This window comes from Halichoeres trimaculatus, unplaced genomic scaffold, assembly GCF_033239565.1.
Source record: "Halichoeres trimaculatus isolate MK-OKI-2021-1 unplaced genomic scaffold, fHalTri1.1 fHalTri1_scaffold_21, whole genome shotgun sequence".
NCBI classification, from domain to species: Eukaryota; Metazoa; Chordata; class Actinopteri; order Labriformes; family Labridae; genus Halichoeres; species Halichoeres trimaculatus.
In genome coordinates, this window is record NW_027437199.1 from 14,360,121 (window position 1) to 14,379,140 (window position 19,020).

At 38.6% G+C, this 19,020-nt stretch overlaps 1 protein-coding gene across 3 annotated transcripts; it reads right to left on the reverse strand.

Moving 5' to 3' along the window:
- Nucleotides 1-935: 935 nt before the first annotated feature.
- LOC141810303 (NXPE family member 3-like) lies at nucleotides 936-18,533 on the reverse strand. 3 transcript variants are annotated; one of them, XM_074697711.1, is made up of 7 exons: nucleotides 18,425-18,533; nucleotides 7,943-8,066; nucleotides 5,087-5,530; nucleotides 3,536-3,831; nucleotides 2,527-2,597; nucleotides 2,091-2,294; nucleotides 936-2,008 (listed from the first exon to the last, which is right to left on the reverse strand). In XM_074697711.1, exons 2-7 carry the CDS (start codon nucleotides 8,021-8,023, stop codon nucleotides 1,455-1,457), a joined length of 1,650 nt encoding a protein of 549 aa, XP_074553812.1. In that variant the 5' UTR covers nucleotides 8,024-8,066; nucleotides 18,425-18,533; the 3' UTR covers nucleotides 936-1,454. The 3 variants fall into 3 exon arrangements, with proteins under 3 accessions (XP_074553812.1, XP_074553810.1, XP_074553811.1); XM_074697709.1 differs by lacking the exon at nucleotides 18,425-18,533 and adding an exon at nucleotides 15,793-15,912; XM_074697710.1 differs by lacking the exon at nucleotides 18,425-18,533 and having other exon boundaries at nucleotides 7,943-8,300.
- Nucleotides 18,534-19,020: the final 487 nt, after the last annotated feature.

Here is a 19,020-nt window from a genome sequence, read left to right on the forward strand (position 1 = left end):
GCACTGTCTCGTGCCTTGATTCTCGGAAAGAGACAGTGGACCCAGGGAAGGCCAGTCTAGCTCTGAGGAAGATGAGTTACAAGGACATGGAGGGCCCCATTGACTGGGTTTGCCTTGGGCCCCCAAACGACTAACTACGCCCCTGGTGAAAATCACCCCTCTTGGGCACATTCTAAGGACTCCTTCAAATGTTATCTTATGCACGTGTGCTTTTCCAAACATCTTAACTCTGGGCGTACAGCTTGAACTATTCAAATTTGAATAAGAAATTTGATTTTGTCAGTAAGGCAAGTCAGGTGCTGCCATGAAAAGGGACACAAACTTTGGCTGCGTCTCAAATCAGATACTTTTGTAAGTGCACTTACATAAAGTACACAGTGCGCACCCTTTACTTACAAGAGCAGTGCTCAAAATCATATGGGATAGTGTTGTCTCAAATCAAACACTGCTGCTTCACACTTAATAGAAGTGATAATAACATTTCACAACAGTTCACAGGTGTTCCTCTGCTGTTTACTAACTGTATTCATCAACCATTGTTTGAACAGTTCCCTCAGCTTATGCTACGTGGCCTCTGTTGAGCATGAAGAAGTGTCCAGCTTTTTGTGTTCAAATTTTTGACCGCTTTTGATGCAACATCAGAAAAATCAAAGTGCATTAAGTTTTGTTGATACTGTTGGTGAGAACAAACTAATGGGCTCAAAATAGTAAGTGTAAGTGCAGGAGTTCCCCATGTGAAACGCAGCCACAGTCTCAATAATTCGCACTCCAATCTGTCCCAAATGCAGCATTGATTGGGCTAAGCTAGTATCTTCTTTTGATGTATGAAACGTCATCAAATCCTGATAAAAAATTTGTGATAAATGCAGAAAAACATGAATTTAATAACATTTTCTGTGTTTTGCTTCTCCATGAGATCACTTTATTCATGTACTGTCACTTTAAGAGAACCATTTTAGCATGACATCACTGCCATATGAGGTAAGGCAAGTTTTCTGTGTTCATTTACATTTCAAGACCATAATCATGTAGCAGCCCTGTGTTGTGTGAATGCAAATTTTGTAAAAGTTGGGGTTACATTCACTGAGAGGAGGGGACTGAAGACCCACACATGTGAGAGACTGCATGTTACTGAGACCGTTTTCTTTTCGACTTGCACAGACCACCAGTATGGTAAATGAGACACAACAGATCCAACACTTGTCCTGGTTTGACCTTGCAGCTCACTCTTCACGATGAGTTCAAAAAGCGGTGGTCCTTTCATACTCTGGCAAACACACTCAGCAGTTGCTCGGCATCCCAACCTTGGCTGCATCCTGACAAGCATTTAGACAAAAATGTAGGTGTAAGGGTCCATTAAATGCTGCCTGCAGCTCAAACGTTGTTTTGTTTCCCAGGAAACTGCATTTCTCCTATATTGTTAAAAGTCCAGACGTTCCTTTAAAAAAGCAGGGCTAGCTTCCCTTTTTGGGGCATATGTAGGATAAAAGAACATTGATCATATTCTTGATGATGGGAGGTTGTGGATGGAGGTCATGTGGCAGGTGGTGGGCCTGAACCATTTCCCAGGCGTCCACCCATCGAACATTTAGTCCTTTGAAAATGGCTCTGAGCACCTGGTCCACCTGAACAGAGAACCAGTCGCCGTTGCTCATCACATTATCTAGAGTCATATATTGTAAGTTTGCAGTCCTGATGACCACCAGCGTCCCTGGAGCTCTGTCCAACAAACGGACCACTGCCCTGCGGATGTTCTGCAGCCGTCTTATGTAGAGCTCAATTGGAAAAGTACTAAAGTGGGCCCAGATACTCAAGACTACAACAGTGTTGCTGCCACCATATAATCCATCTAGTTCATTGGCAACGTAACTCTCCTTACTGGTTGGGATAATGTGAATACGAAGAGGAAGCCCATGGATACGATATGTCACTAAGAACTTGTTTGAGTTGTCCCATATCATGAAAGGTCCTGCTTGACTTGGACTATTCAGGTCGACCACCTTAGCATCTGAAAGGATAACAGGGGGAACAGATTTAGCTGTGGCATTAATTTACTCAAACATTCCCTGAATTCTCTGTGGATCAGCTACCTGGTAGTGAAGCAGTGAAGTACTCAAACCACTGTCTCATTGTGGAGTCTCCATACATGTAGAGCGTTTTGCCTTTCAGACACTGACTGATGGCAGAGGAGTTGTTGAACTGCTGAACTCTGGTGCCATCTAGTGGTCGCCACACATCCTTGTAGTAATAACCAGAGAGACCCAACTTCCTCCTGTCTTCTTCGACCTGTTGCTCTGAGTATGAGAAAAAAAAAAGAAATAAAAAATTGCTATGTGGTCTCTCCTTTAAAACCCACTCATTGCACTTAATACCACCAAGACCATTCAAACCTCAGTGAACCAAACCTAAGTGTGTGCTTAGTGTGTTTAAAAACTGTTAACCAAATCTTAATTCTGCCAACCCCAGCATGAACAGAGTATCAGCATATCACAGGAAATGATGTAAGAGGAGGAATTCATGTTCTACCTTTTCTTTGAGGCAAAACAGTGACACTGTCAGGTCCTGAGGCCTTCATGTTCACTTTCATGTTGAGACCCCTGAAGAAAAACATTAAACAAAAAAGAAATTCTTTTAGAATTAAGCTAATTGATTCAGTAAGATTTTTTATTAAATATACAGTGCTTAACGAATTTATCAGACCACCACCCAGTGTTAGGTGTTTGCCACCACTGCCTTAAAGTAACAGTCTCAAGTTAATGACCAAAATATTTTTTTATGTTTCTACAAGAACAGTTATTTACTCATGTTACTTTACTGAAAAATGTATTTTAGTGGTCATCAATCAATCAATCAATCAATCTTTATTTATATAGCGCCTAATCATAACAAATGTTATTTCAAGACACTTTACAAAAACATTTACAGGTCTAGACCCGTAAATGTTAATGAAATTTTATTAGCAGAAACCCAACATCAAGACAAGATAAGGAGTCTTATCTTATCTTAATCCACCATGAGTACAGGACTTTGCAGCATTTAGAAAGTTACAATGGCAAGGAAAAACTTCCCTTTAACGGGCAGAAACCTCAGACAGAACCAGACTCATGTTAGACAGACATCTGTCTCGACTGTGTTGGGGTTAGTCGTGTGTTATTTTTGATAAATTTCTGTCTCCTCAGATAATTCCATTTTTTTCTGGCTCAAATTTAGAAATAAAAACATGACACCGGTGTAAAACATCTCAATCCTGTTCAAAAATTGTGAAGCAAAGGAAAAACTCTGAAAAACAAAGAGACAGAGTTGAAGCTCTTCATGATGCTAGGTGGAATTCATTCATTTATTTATTTTCCGTATGACAGGTGGTCTGATAAATTTGTTAAGAACTGTATTTTCTACTGTTAACATCCTCTGACACAACCCCTTATAGCCCGTAGCAACAAACTTTAAATTTCAAACATGGATACACAGTCAGCTTTACTTTATGTTCAGACTATTTGTGAAATTAAATTAAATATCTTTTTCTTGGCTCCCTCACCCTTGGAAGAGCTTCTCCTCTTCAGCCTTGATTGCTTTCTTGTATCCTGTTTTCATGTGGCTAATCCTGGAATCACAGCCCAGTTTCTGTGGCTTGTAGCAGAACCAAGGCTCACCTGTGCGTGGATCCGTGTAGTTGCACTGTGACTGGTCGGTTTGCCGTAAGCAAACGTTGCACGTGGTTCTTTCAGAGAGTAACCTTGAGTGGAAGTTGCCCTCGAAGAGAACTCTATCAGGCAGGTCTTTGTTCAGCCTGCGCAAAACTGTGACAGCTTCACTTGGGTGAACAAATATCACCTGATAGAACATAGAACCAGAGTTTTCACTCAGTGAAGTTATGGCTCATAACAAAGTGGTCTTGTTCCTTTTTTGCTAAAGTAATTGGGAAGTTTATGACATCTGACGGACAAAAACAAACACTCAGCAGCCTAGAAACACCTGCATCAGAATGGGAAGCTTGAATTAAAGGCTCCTGTAGTTTTTAAAACACTACAGGTGCATTTCAGCCACAGAAACTAAGGACTGTGTAAGAGTAGGAACCAGTAACTCAGTAATATTACACACTTCTGTTATTCTCTTGATTTCACTTCAACATTTAACTTTTTCGAACCTCGCATCATGTCCCTGTCTGCTGCTGGTGATTGCAGAGTTTGAACACATTCCCCAAAGAGACAACCTTCAGCTCTGTGTGTCAGTGGTTGCCAAGCTTTCTACAGCTGTTAAAGGGTGAAAGACATGGCCAGTTGGTGAAGCTGATAAAAGTCAATCAGCGTAACCCATTTTTCTCATAAAAATCTGATATTTTGCAAAAAAGTTACAATGGATATAATTTTATCAGTGTACTACACAGTAAAAATACATTTTAAAATTGTTTTAAACCAGCTGGTTCCCCAAATCAAAAGAAAACGTCGATTTCTACTGTATACTGACTTGCTCAGTACCACAAAACCCATAGTATCAAGTTCAGAAATGAAATATTTCAAATGCACTTTGGGATGATATTTCATAACAAATAACTTATTTAATTCCTTGAATAGCTTATAGGAGGGTAAATTAATGCTTGTCATGCCTTTGTGGGGACACCATTTCACAATGTAATAAAGAAAATGAAATATAGAATAACCCCATACTAACCCTTATTTGTCCCTGTCCCCTACACACTGATGAGTCCTCAGAAGATGCATGCATGGAAGTTGATTTAAAAAAAAAAAAAAAAAATCTTCTCATTTTGATAAATCTGCTTGGGCTCTTTCTATTTTCATTATTATTTAACAGCAAATTAAGGAGTGTCAAATTTGGAAATTTCAGAAAATTGCTAATGGCAACTGGAACTTTCTTTCTTGTCACTGGAAACAGTTGTCTTTTCTGCAGAGCAAAGCAAACAATGCTGACAATGCTGAATAACAGGCCACTTGTTAAAAGCAGTGAGTCAAGATGAAGGAGATTTGGGCTAAGGGGAAAGAAATACCCAGATTAAATTAATTTATAAGAGATTAATCTTCAGCATCCTACATGGAACAACAATTAAAGGGAAGAGAGACTTTGGCTTTACCTCAACCTGTGTGCTTCCTTCCCAGAGTAAAGGGAATACAGCAGAGTAGGAGCCGTTAAGGTGATCCACCACTCTTCCAGTTACACCCGCACCAAGTGACTTGCTGTGCAACCTGGCAAGTAAAAAATCTCCTCCAGATTTCTTGGCATGACCTTGGTGGTCATATATTTTAATCAGAACCTCCAGTTGATCTCCGACATGCCACTCTCCTCCTCCCCTCCTTGGGAGAATGGTGAAGATGCTGTGTGCAGGATCACTTGTCTGCCCCAGTAAAAGAGGAGATGGCACAAATGGAGTTTCAGGCCAAGCAGTGGAGTTTAGTAAAAGTTGTTCCTCTAAAGCGTCTGCAGGAGGCAGTGGTTTGAAGATGCAGAAGTTATGAGTCATTGGAGGATCAGTGGATTCTTTCTTGAAGTTGAAGGCAAAGTTTCCTCTCGCTGTAAACTGGCAAAGGAGTTAAGAGAGAAAGCTGGTCAAAAAGATGAGTCAGAAGCTTTAATTTTCTTAAAGCAAGAAATGGAATAAAACAAAAGAACAACATTGAAGAGTTTTCCAGTTCATTCGTAAAAAATGTATACACATTCTTAAGTGAAAGCTGTTGATGTAAACTGTCTTGATTCACCGTTTAAGGTGTCTTAAATCTAAACTGTGCTCAGGAAAGATGCCAAACATTTTGCCTGAGTTAGCCCAAGTGTAGCACTGACTCAGGAGAGATAAAATTCAGGCCAGATAACAGGCACCTTTCCAAGTCCTGTCTTTGCTCCTGCCTGATATGCTAGTGGCTGTGGATATGCCGCTGATTTCAATTTTGTCTTTTATTTCTATGAAGGGTTTAAAGGTTTATTGCGTCCTTCTTAAACATCATTAAATACTTGTCTGATCAGAGTATTTTAGAGATTCTGTGAGGAGGATCTGTTTTAATTGCACTCCTTCGCCACCTTGTGGCCTGGAGTATCCAAACACTGTCGTAAATTACTTTAAGCAAGGCATGTGTTTGTTTTGGAATTGAATGGAGATCAGACCGTAAAAAAAATTCTCTGTTCAGGACAACTTTTTACTGGATACAATGCACTGAGGTAAAGTATTAGTCAGTACAGTTACATGGCACTACGGTTTGAATCATGACACCAAGCAAATGTTGTAGCAGCCGGCTATCATCAGCCCAGACGTATCTGTAGGCTAACGTGACAACAAGTGAGCACTGTTAGATTGTAAGTAGTTAAGTAGCCGTTTATATTTAGCACAGATGGCAGTCCAGTGCTCTAAGACATTTCTGTAATGAGTAAAGTTATTAAATCCTGGTTACAGCCTGAGCTAAAGGCTAATTAGCCTTTAGCTCGAGCTGTATCACTCCTCTTCTTCTGTTCTTCTGGCCTTTTTCTGTCTGACAGTTAGGCTCTTGTGTCCACTATCACTACAAAATTAGTCATAGAAATCGTTTTTAGCAGAGAAAAACACAGATCTCTGTGTTTTGACATGACGTAGATTAATCTGGTCCTGGACGACCCGGACCGAAAGCTAAGAAGTAGCAGTTTAAAATAACCTGTAACCAGCAATATTGGTGCTGGTAATCTCATTTTAAAGTGATCACTATCAGGCATATATCCTAACATAAAAAAAAAAAAAAAATTAGGCTGCCTTTTGTTTGACTTTTTCCATGTTTGAACAACTAATTGATATCCACTTACACTTGCTTAAAGTCTCCACTTTACTGGGCCACTCCTCAAACCACAACATTAGGAGCTGACAGGGGTTTATTCCTATTATCAGGCTCAATAGGAGATGAGATGATGCACTGTGGGTGCACCAACTGTCAGAAATGTGAAGCTTGCATGCCACACCACAGCATAGCCTCTGGTCCTTTGAGAAGTACAACTTGCCAGGAAGGGCCATTACAAGGGGGTGGTTTAATTACACCAGAAATGCACGTTAGCCACATTTGTGTGGTTGAAAGGCTTATAGTTCCTCAATAAGTTCCCACATCCTGGAGTACGCTGGCAGTTAAAAGTATGATTCACTCCTTTTCCCGTTCTAGGTTTATCTGCAGGGAACTTCCAAGTACAAGAGTTGAAGCTGTGTTATTGGACATTTTAACCCTTTCATTACCAGTTTTTTTTCTTTTTCTTTTTCTTTTTTTTTTTTTTTTTTTTTTTTTTTTTTTTGGGGGGGGGGGGGGGGGGGGGGGGGGTCTGTTTATTTTTTGTAAGCCTGTGACACTCCAGCAAAGAAAAAAATACATATATATCTATATATCCAAATATATATATATATATATATATATATATATATATATATATATATATATATATATATATATATATATATATATATATATATATATATATATATATAGTAATTTCGATGCTGTTGGAGCACTTAGATCAGAAATCACAAAACTCAGAAAAAAATATTTCAAGCTATAGGAATGATGCAATCAGGTTTTATTCAGTTCAACATACTCTCATTGAGATATAGCCGCTGAAAAAATGAAAGTAAATTTAACGGCACATTTTACAATTTACTTAGAGCAGGCTCTGTTTGGACTTAAACCAGGAACAGCTCTTCTTCCACTGTATCCTTACAACCAGGGCCACTGTATAAAACACTTTGATACTTAGACTAAAGGTGTACCTACCTCAGTGACCCCTCCACGTATCTCATCCAGGGCTTTCTACCTTATAACTTGGATACATGGATACCTGTGTGCTCCCCAGAATAACTGACGACACATTCCTGGCCTGTTGAAGTACTTGCTTGGTCATGTTTCCCAGTTAATACTACGTTAACATTTCATAAACACCTGCTTCAAAATCTCTACACTGGTTCCAGATTTTAAGGATAGAGCCAAGTCCTCACCTTCAGAAGGCCCATGTATAGAAGTGTAAAGAAACACATAGCCAGGAGGAGAAGAGCTGCACAGCTCCTTTGAAGATTCATGCCGTCCTCAGTCTTGTTAAATCTTGTGGCGTTTGGTCCTCCTCTGGTAGTGGAAAGAAAAAAAAAAGGAACAACAGACTCCTGATGAAGTTCATCTTAAGTATTTTTCGTCACAAAACCTGAACTTGTTGAGTGCGTTTATGAGAAGAAACAGGAGAGCTGAGCAGACCACTTTGGAATGTCCGGCTCTGAGGGTATGCCTCTGTAATAGTGTATATGGGAGAGAGGAAGCGAGCTTGTGTGTGTGTGTGTGTGTGTGTGTGTGTGTGTGTGTGTGTGTGTGTGTGTGTGTGTGTGTGTGTGTGTGTGTGTGTGTGTGTGTGTCATGAAGCTTATCAGGGTCTGAAAGAGTGTGTGTGGATGTGCTTCATTTTTAGCCTGGGAGATCATGGTGGAGACCAGCCCACTTTGGATCACATGATGTCGGACTTTTCTATAGTGCTTTTTAAAAAGTTATCAGTTCATTTATTATATATATTATCAGCCAGTGCCGTGCAAATTATTATGAAAGCCTACTGGTGCTCCAGAGTTAGAGTAAGCATTTCCAACAATCAAAAATAATTCAATTTAAGAATAAGATAAATGTGGAATTTATCATTGCAACATCATGACAGACAAGCAGTTCACACATATATAAACTCAAACAGTGGAAAAAAGTTTTGCATCTGCTCTATGCAACTTCTATAGTTTCTGTCAGCATCATTGGTAAACATCCCTCAGCATGTTGAAGTAGTCAGCAAGATAAAACGGATTGCTGGTTCTGCAGTCCAAGCAAGGGTGGCAGACTGACTGACTGATTTCATCTTCAAGTTTCTGACCCCAACAAAAAAAAAAAAAAAAACAGCAATTGCGGTAAAAGCTGTGGCTTTGCCTCTTTTATCCATTGAAGAGAGCTGAATGGCAACAAAAGTCAACATCTGTTTTTGCATAAGTCGCAAAACTTGTCAAACATAATCTGAAATGGAGATGTTCTGTTTAACAATTAGGGTTTTGCCATGCTACAACTTTAACTTGACCATCATGTGAAATATTGATGCCTACTTATTTTTATTTTTTTTTAAAAACCTTTACTTTTTCAAAATATCATGTCCTGCTCTACTTGCAGCATGAATCACACAGCAATAATTGAAATCTTATCAAGTGAATTTTGTCTCATTTGGGGTAAAAATTGTATTGTTATACTCAAAATGAGCCACACTGAATTGGTCAGTCCAGCAAAATGGCTTGTTTTTAGTTACTTAAAGACAAACCTTGCTTGTGACGAGTAAAAAAATCTGCCAATGAAAAAAGGAAAAATTTGATCCAAAATTTGCTTAAAACTAGAACAATATCTAAATAATGGTAACTTTTCTCTTGTTTCATTGGCAGATTTTCCATACTCTTTACAAGCAATTCAGAACTCATTTTTGTCTTTAACTTGAAATAAGACATTTTTCTATACCGGTCTGGTGAACATGGCTCATATTAAGAGTTCAGTTTTTCCAGTGCAAATCCATTATGACTGGAATATAGGTTATTGAACATGAAATGTCATGAACTTTTGGGACTGTTGGAATTTATAATATAACACTATTTAGCCATTAACTTGTCCCTGCAGTCAAAGCAATATTACAACATTTTTCTATAACCACAGTCTTTACCTTTGTCTTCCTGCTCAGACATGTCCTCCACCAAATCACCCTCCTCATCTCTTAAGATTAGATCAGTGGACTGTTGAATACAAAGTCTTTCTAGCATAATGTTGGCTACTGAAATGTCAGCTCAGGAACCTTTAAATTGTCAATTCCCTCACCACCACCTTACAAAACCTAAACTGATTCTGATTTTTCACTATTTCACTGTTTTGAGATTCCCCCCTGCAACAGAGACTCCAAGGACAAAAAATGTTGAATCTGAATAAAAGTAAGCAAAACTAAAATGTTTTCTTTTTGTTTTTTGCAGATTTTGTATCACTTTAAGAAAAGTCAATGAATTAAAGGCTCGAAGAACAACGCTTTGGATTATGTAGTTCATTGGTGCCGCAAACACTTTCTATATATAGACAACTGTGTGTGTGTGTGTGTGTGTGTGTGTGTGTGTGTGTGTGTGTGTGTGTGTGTGTGTGTGTGTGTGTGTGTGTGTGTGTGTGTGTGTGTGTGTGTGTTTTACCTTAGAAAGTCTGAATTACCAACATCCTGCGGTCTATTTCTGAAGAAACTTTCTGAAATCCCCTCACAGACAAGTCGTACAACCACATGTAATCACAAGTGCGCTTGCTGTGACTTGTCTGTGAGAATGTATGCAAATGCCACAGACACACGTGGGGTTGCTGTGATTGTCTGTGAGCACACATATCTACACATATATGAGGTTTCTCTGGGGGAAGACTTAAGGATGAATGTTGAATAACTTTTATAAATGTTCAATGAAACTTCAGATTGTTGTTTCTGGTATTATTCTGCCAGTCTGTGGAGGTAACACTTTGTGTCCCTGAGTTGTATGGGGGGTTTTGTGTAGCCTTTTGGGTTGATCCTTTTCAAGATCCTGGCCCCATGGTTATACTTTCTGGCCAGGAAACAACACTTCTGTTGCTCTCCGTTTGATTCAGTAACCAAATGTCAAGAACTAAGTCCCTCATTCAGTCTGACTGAGGGGATAAAGCTCAGAGAATCATACCAGTTTACTTGCCTTTCATTGTCAACATATTTACACAATGGTTGAGTGGATACATACATTGGGTAGATCATACTCCAGCCCTCTCCAGTGTTATCACAGCAGAGCTTCTCTCTTCTGTTCCTGCTACTCTCCCTTCTTGACTCAGCTGCTGACCTTCTCCTCTTTCAGTGGTGACCTTTGCCCCAGTCCATAAGCGTACACCTCAATGGTAGTTAGGACACTTGCAGGAGAGACAGCATTGAAGCTAAGCGGCGACTCCTTACAACTATGACACACGGACAAAAACACTGATGCTGTAGCAGTTGCAGCAGAGATGACAAGAATCCCTTTCGTGATCTCCTGGAGAACATGATCTCTAAAAACAGCATCGTGCAGTCAGCTGTTCAGGAGACTGTCAATCATGCACCCAGGCCAGTGGGCCAGTTAAAATGTTGAGGCTTGGGATTGTCTGGATGCCAACTGTTTGAGTGAGAGTCAGAGAGTTCACAGGACATTGCAGTGTTGTAGAGATGGAGAAAGGAACAGGGATGGTTGTGCCATAGTGAAATAATACCAGGCTTTGTTTTAGGTGTGGTCTATGATGTTGCAGATGTGTGTTGCTTAATTTTGGTCTGCATGCATTAAGCTAACATTTATCCTTAGTGTTTCTCAACTCAAGTGCAACTCAAGTGAACAAAGTTAAAAACACTTGTTGCTTCACACATCACTGTAATGATTTTGATTTCTCTGTTCTATTTATTTTTTGTCAATGATCATTTCGTAACTATCATGATAACACTTAAAAGATACCTTTTATACCTCAGTATGCTTTTGTTTTGACACTGATGTGCTAAACTCCATCTACTCCTTCAAGAGGATACCTAGGAGGAGACTACCTAATGCAGACAAGGAGGCCAGGAGGTGGACGGGGACTTCTTGAAGTACTGACTGTTGGTGACATGAAGGTTTTTCTGACCCAAACATTAGGAATGCCAATAAGAGAAAAAAAGTACACAAGACAAGTCAAGTTCTACCTGAGTAAGACCAGCAGCATACACACCTCTGCCATCTGAGAGAAGGAGGTCGTGTGCTGGTCACACTGTCCAGGACATATAACTGAGATTATACCACAACCAGACTCTGAACAAAGTCCAGTTGGTAAAACACTCGTCACTCTGACAGCACTTTTTGTCCCATCAGGTTCTAAAACCAAAACAGTCCATGAATTATGTCTATGCTTAACTGCCGCAACCAAAAGGGAAGTGAGAGCAGTGCCATGAAAATGGGGCAAGAGGACTGCCACCACATGCCACATTGATAATTAAAATGTGGACAGCAAGGTCCAACAAGTCTGGACCCTATATTGGACTACGTTTATGGGGTAAAGCATTTCTGGTTTACACAAGTGTCACAAGTTTTATATATTAGTGGAAGTGTTGTTCCCTTTCCTGCCAACCTGTTGCTACTCTATGCTGATTCTGCATTGAGTCTCAATGAACTTCAGAAAAAACTCATTCTTCGAGGTTTGACTGCTGCTCAAAGACTGTTGGTAATAAGGTGGAAATCTCCACATGAGATTGGGATAAAACGCTGGACTTTCTTAATGTTGGACATGATCTCTTTGGAACTCTCAATTGCTCGAATTAACGGTACCAGAGACAACTTACTAGACACCCTGTCCCAGGCTCTGGAAAACACAAAAGCTCTGTGCATGGTCTTTTTTGACTTCTTTTTGACTTGTGTTGGTGTGACAGGTGATTTAAACCTCACTCTTGGTGAGAATAAAACTATTTGATCACAGAAATAAAGACATTTTTAGTTGGGTAATAATGACTTGAGAATATCTTGTAGTCTGCAAAGTCACAAAACTATGATGAAACAAAAATTATCTTCAACCCATCTCTTCTTTATCTTGGCACATATTGTGTAAGCTCTATTCATGTGTTCCTGTCCAAGACAAGATAGGACTGAGAAATTAGCTCAAACTATTTTACTATCAGGTTGAGATTCTGTTGAATACACCAAATGAGACACATGCAAAACAAAATGCACTAAATTTAGCCATTACTTTTCCCGTTTGGGGTATTATTTTTCCCTAAAAGCACTTTCTGATTGTTTTTGTTGTTTTTTGTTGCACTGACCCCTTTAGCCAGATTCTGTACATTTTTAAGGGGTGAAGACACCATTTACCACGAGTACCTTCAACCACTTCTGTAAAGACATGATTCTGGGCAAGGCATGCATCTGTTTTAGATGCAAATAAATGGAGATTGGATCTTCTTCTTCTTTATACTACTTTTTTTTTGTTCTGGACAATTTTTTTGCACTGAACTTTTCTAATATCTGTAAAATTAATCCAAGAAGTTATTTTCTCCAAAGAACAGATCTTGCCTCTCACTGCTAAACTTTGACTGAAAGTTTACAGTTTACAGTTTCATTTAGCAGACACTTTTGTCCAAAGCGACCCCCACAAACCCCTGTTCCCTCTGATCAGGTAACATCACAGTAAATCATTTATTTTATCTCAAGTGGTGAATTTTTCCATTTTAATTTTGAAGAGCAAGTCATAAGGAGAGTTTTGAAAAATGTTGCTTAGCCCAGAATAATTTGACTTACGCTCCTCGTATATGATCAGACCAAAATTAGCCAAACATTTGTTTTAATACTGTTTGTCTGAACCAGTTGGTATACGTGCTGTGGGTTGCAGAGTGCTGCATGCACTGTGTGTGGGAGATGTGCATTTCCTTTCCCAGCACATACAAAGAAAAAAAAAAAGAGAGAGAGAGCAACTAACCGTACTTAACTTTTCAACCACAAGTCAAGGCCTTCAGTTTTTAGAATAGCGTAAATTTTGTTTTTTATAAGGCTGCCTCAGTTCTCACAGTAACTGTTTGTAGTGACTCTGGGTTAAAAAGAGTAATACGATGAATTGCAATTAACTTTAAAGTCATTCCCTGCCATGAAAAATGACCTTTTTGAAAATCAAAATTTTTGCCATTCATTAAACTATTGGCAGTGACTGAACATAGCTAGATTTGACATGTAGCCACAAAGAAACCCTGCGACTACATTTGGGGAAAGATGCACTTTAATTAAGTGATGATGAAACTTATTCAAATTATTAGCATTTGGAAAAAATGAGAAATAACATCACAAAAAAGTAACACAACACACACACACACACACACACAAACATACAACAAGAAACAAACAAACTGAGAGCTAAATGATTGTATTGATATACAAGTGTTTTAAGATTCACGCAGTGCCCCAGAATATAGAATTTTCAAGCACAAGTGGCTGAGTTTATGTGCAACATTTGGCGGCAGACTTTGGCTAACCAGAATTTTTTCTGGGATGCAGAGTAAAGATCACAGTGTTGAAGAGGGGATAACTGGAATGAGGTATTTAAAACTGAATAGTATTAAAACTTTTGGAAGAAAAAAGAAGCTGGAAAAATGGAAATAAAAATGTAAATGGGTATAAAAATAAAATTACTGGTAAAACTGAGACATAATAAATAAATAAAAAATGGTAAGGCCCAAAAATTATGTATCAGCGTCAGGATCATTTAAACATTCAACAGAGTCTATGCTGATGTGATCACATTAAGGTGGCTCATAAGGCAAAAAAAAGTCATTTGACCAATTTTTTTTAAACTGTACAACACTAAAAAAATAATTTTCACTATTGATTTTATGTCCTATTCTTTTTGAAGTTTTCAAATTTGGAAAAATAGTTGAAAATATTGAATTCCTGAGGAATCACATGTAAAGCGCTGACACACATTATGAGGTGATTCTCAACTAGGTTTACACTATGGATTTTCCGAAATTCCAAGGAACAAAAAAAGCTACATATATCAAATTTTGCTTGAAGAACAGTTCTACATAAAACTATGCAATCTTCCACTCTGAGCTTATTACAGCACATATTTTAATTTTCATCCTGGTAAGAATAATTAGGCCAAAATGTGCGTCAATAGCTTCAAACAATACCACGTAACTCTTCAGTTACTGATCTGAATCTCACCAAAGAAGCAGGTTGCACTGCTCTGTTGATGTCAAAAACACCCTGAAAGTTTCAGCCAGTTCTCCTTTATAGTTTTGAAAACATAAATTCTTAGTGCTTTAAACTGTTTTAATGCAGAGTTTGAGAAAACGGGACATAAATAATTTACAAGGTGAGTTGAATCAGCCTTGCTAAAGAAACAACTGTTTGAAGCAGGTGGTCTGGGGAGGCACTCAGCCGTTAGGGTTGCAAACAGTTACATCCTGTCTCGACAATTGCTCCATGCCTCAGCTTCTAGAAATTGTGTACATATTGACTCAATATATAACGGGAAAAAGTTGAATAACAGATTACACACTTTGGGGTGACTCTCAGACACACACTTGCTGAGGGGCACAGTGTTGTTGAAGAGTTTTGTTTTCTCATTTTACCTAGACTTTCTTTTTCTTCCCAGGCTAAAACCCTCTTATATACGTGACCAACAATAATCCTAACATTTCATTTCTCCATTTAGATTAGTGCCTATGGAATTTCTAATTTGTTGCATTGGACAGCAGTGCTTAGTATTGTGCCGCACTTTTACACAGTCAGACAAAAATATCCCTCACACACACTCCTGCCAAAACAGAAACTGTTTTAAATCGGTTCAATACAGACTTCCTGCTGAAACTCATAACCCCAGAATCTCAAACAATAACATTTATCGCCCATGCTTGAGAACGCTCTTAAAAGTGACACACATCCACCAAGTCATGCAGCAACGTACCAGCTGTAACAGTGCAGATAAAGACTTTAAGGCATGCATGATTTTATCTCAACGTACTCCCTTCACTGGGGGTTAGCAAAGACTCAAATGATCAGACACCATCCAAAATGCTCAGTAAAAAGTGAGGGCAAACCAAAAAAAAGCTGCAATAAGAGTTATTCAGTGACAATAACTTTGCACTGAACTGAAGCCAAACAAGTGAAGACAATAACAGCAAGAACTTAAGATTTCAAAACATTTTTTCTGAAAACTTCCAAATCTTCAACAGATAACTGTGCAATAAGTTGACCCTCTCAAAATACACTGAGTATGATTGTGTCTACATGTAACAAAGGAATGAGAAGAGCTGGAAACTTACTCTGAAGAAAAATTGTCTGGATTGCTGATTTAACCCCTGGGAATAAGACGGTCTATAAAAGAGCGTAGTTCATGAGGCAGAGCACTCTAGATGGTGAGTGATGCAGTCTGTAGCTCTGTTTGTGACGGTTTCCTGTGATTCAAAGGGTTGTAGCTGGGTGTGACCTCAAAGTATGGAAGTTTGCTTTAGGGTCAACTTCCTGGATTTCATGTTCCTCAATAAGCAGCAGCAGTTTTATCTCCATCCCACTGCTCTGTGCGGTTTTGTTAAATTCTTAGATCTTAGCAACACTTCTAAAAACTCAACGCAAATAGTTTTCATTATCCAGTGTTTCAGCCTCAAACAATCATCAGCTGTTGAAGCATGAATGGAAAACACTAAACGAGATTTCTGATGGATTTATAATCTTTGATGACTGGATCCTCAGTGCCACCTACCACATCCACCCCAGTGTGTTCAGAGTATTTTCACTGTGTAAACCTGCCAACTTCTATTGCTGTGGACTCTAAGGAAGGACAGCTGGAAAAACAAACCACCTTTCAAAAGAAAAATTCAACAATGTTATATCATTAATCAAACAAAGATATATGATATGATGCTTACTAAAAGCTTAATATTTTGAAATATGGACAAAATATATTTCAAAAATATATTGTAATAAATGTGATCAATTAATCATGTATTCATTAATTATCATTATAATTAATTAATAACAGTAATTAATTATGTATCTAATGTACTTTTGATAACCTTATAGCCTTAGATGAAAGTACGCAGACCCCAGGTAAGGAACCACTGGTCCAGAAGACAGTCATTAACACCCTCCAAAAGGAGGCTGAGACACTAAAGGCTACTGCTAAAGAAGCTGTCTGTTCACAGAGGGAAAGGGAAAGAGAAAGAGGAAACAGGAAACAGATGAACAAGCAGCAGGGATAAACTCTGACTAACCCCTGACTGTGGCATGGTGGAAGTTATGATGTCAAGAATATGAGTCTCCTCCTGTGACAAAGGGAGGGTACAGTACAGTGGTAATTAAGGATATTCGATTAGAGTGATCTACAGCAATTAAAGCCCTGAAGAGGAAATGCAGTGTTTCTGTAGGACAACGCCCTGAGGCAGACAGACAGAGAAGCAGCAGTAGTTAATCCTGAATGTAAATTAATAAACCAACCCACAGCTATATAATATAAACATTACCAAAAAAAGAAATCTCCGAAGACTTCCTACAGCGACAGAGTGGGTTTCCCCCGGAGAGTGGGCTTTTCTGGGAACTCAGGACTGAATCCAGAGGAGGTGCTTGGGAGGGTCGAAGAGATCTATTTATGGAAGGAATATTTTCCACAACAGAGGAACTTTTTGAGATGAAGCCAAAAGATATAAGCTGGTCGTGCCATTTTTTCCCTTCAGTTCGAGATTACAAGTTATCATTTAAAAATTGGATTACAAAGTTTTTTTATGCTCCTGAAAGAAGTCACTTTTTAATCTTGAATGCTTGTTGCCCTTGCTAGATTTGTGATGAATTTTCTGAATTGTAGTTGATGTTATCCAGTGGACATTGAATGATTCCTCTCTCTTTTTTGGGGGTCCAAAAAGTGTGTGTTTTCACATCTTTGTGAAGGATCCTAAAGATTTGCTCAAGCTTTTTTTTTTTCTTTAAAGTATTTTTTTTTTTTTGATAAAAAGTAATCCTGAGATCTGATTATCAATTTTCATATGGCCCTCGCATCTCAGCCTATAATGCATCTTTTATTGCACTGAAACTAATCATGTTCTAATTATGTGTGTACCTGCACATTTTTTGTTAAACAAAACCAAAAAGGTTTTATCTATCAACATGTCACTAAACTACAATTAGACTGTGCAGGCTACTTATGTAAAGCTAAAGCTCTTAACATTCTGCAGAAACTCAAGAACTCTTACAGCTGACGTCTTTAAATGAATGTGTAATCCATGATGTGACATTTGCTTCATGAGCATTGAAGGTTAAAAAAAAAACAAAGTAAAGGACATTGAGCGTCCAGTCTTGTCATAAGAGGGCCACTTTAGGTAATCCACAAAACAAAACAAACAAACAAAAACTTGTTGTTACAACTGTACTTCTCAACATAAACTATTTATGGTCATATTTGACTTTTCTTGCCCAATGCTCGCTGTCAGACATTTGAGAGCTTCTCCTCGGACAGCTGAGCCACATTTGCACCGAGGGAGGGGGCAGTTGAAACTCTCAGCATGGCTTGAAGATGGACATCACTGACTCTGGACTTATTTTTTTTATTTGCTTCCTTTCTTGCTCTCTGGAATATATTTTGTTGTGTTGACAGCTCTTTCTATAGCTGTGCATCACAGGAATAGACCATGTGGGATCCCTTCAGATTCTCCTCCAACAAGGTATGATGTTTTAAAACCTGTTTGCATGTAAACAGCATAACCTCTGACATTAATAAATATGTGCATTAAAGCATGTTAATGGGTAGCACCATGAAAACACTTGCACACATGACACAAAGTATCTATTTTCAAATAAAAAGTATAAAGTATAAATAAAAAACATACATCAGTGGAAGCTTTACAGTAGTGACCACCAGTGGTAGAGAGCATTTTCACAGTCTTCTTGAGAGTTCGGCTTCCCTACCTTGTTTTCCAGGGTGTTTCCTTGGCTTCTCTTCACGTTTTTCCCAGAATCTGACAGACCAGCACTGCCCTCACGTTCTTTATCCCTCCTCTCCTCAAACTCTTAAACTTATGTCGAGTAGAGAACAGGGCACTGACAACTTTTCTGTATCTATAGGTTATACTGTCACTAGAAAGGTGAATTTAGTTTTGACTTAAAGCACATTTACAATAAACACATGGTATTTACTGTAAACATAGACGTATATTAGAAGACAACTGAACAAGAAGAACTTACTTGTATCAATTCATATTGTAGCAGCTGTCATATTTTGTTTAACATCATCAGTAAAAGCAGTTATCACAACAATAAAGCTTGGTTAGGTTTTAGAGAAAGATCACTCCTCACCTCTCAGGGCTATTTCCCATCAAAGTCTGAATACAGGTGTGTCTCTGTAGTGTCTCTTCTGGCTTTTCTTTCTCCCTCCCTCTTCTGGGTCTTGGTCCATCTGGGAAAGTCTGCATGTAATCTTTGGGTGTGACTATATGACGCGTTTTTTTTTTTTTTTTTTTTTTATCATTCATTTCCTTTGACATTATCCAACTTTTTTCTTTCTT

Coding starts and splice junctions, on each gene's coding strand:
- LOC141810303 (XM_074697711.1), bottom strand. CDS start 8,023: ATGAATCTTCAAAGGAGCTGTGCAGCTCTTCTCCTCCTGGCTATGTGT. Junction 5,531..7,942: donor TATACATGGGCCTTCTGAAG/GTGAGGACTTGG, acceptor CTCCTTTGCCAG/TTTACAGCGAGAGGAAACTT. Junction 3,832..5,086: donor AAGGAAGCACACAGGTTGAG/GTAAAGCCAAAG, acceptor ATGTTCTATCAG/GTGATATTTGTTCACCCAAG.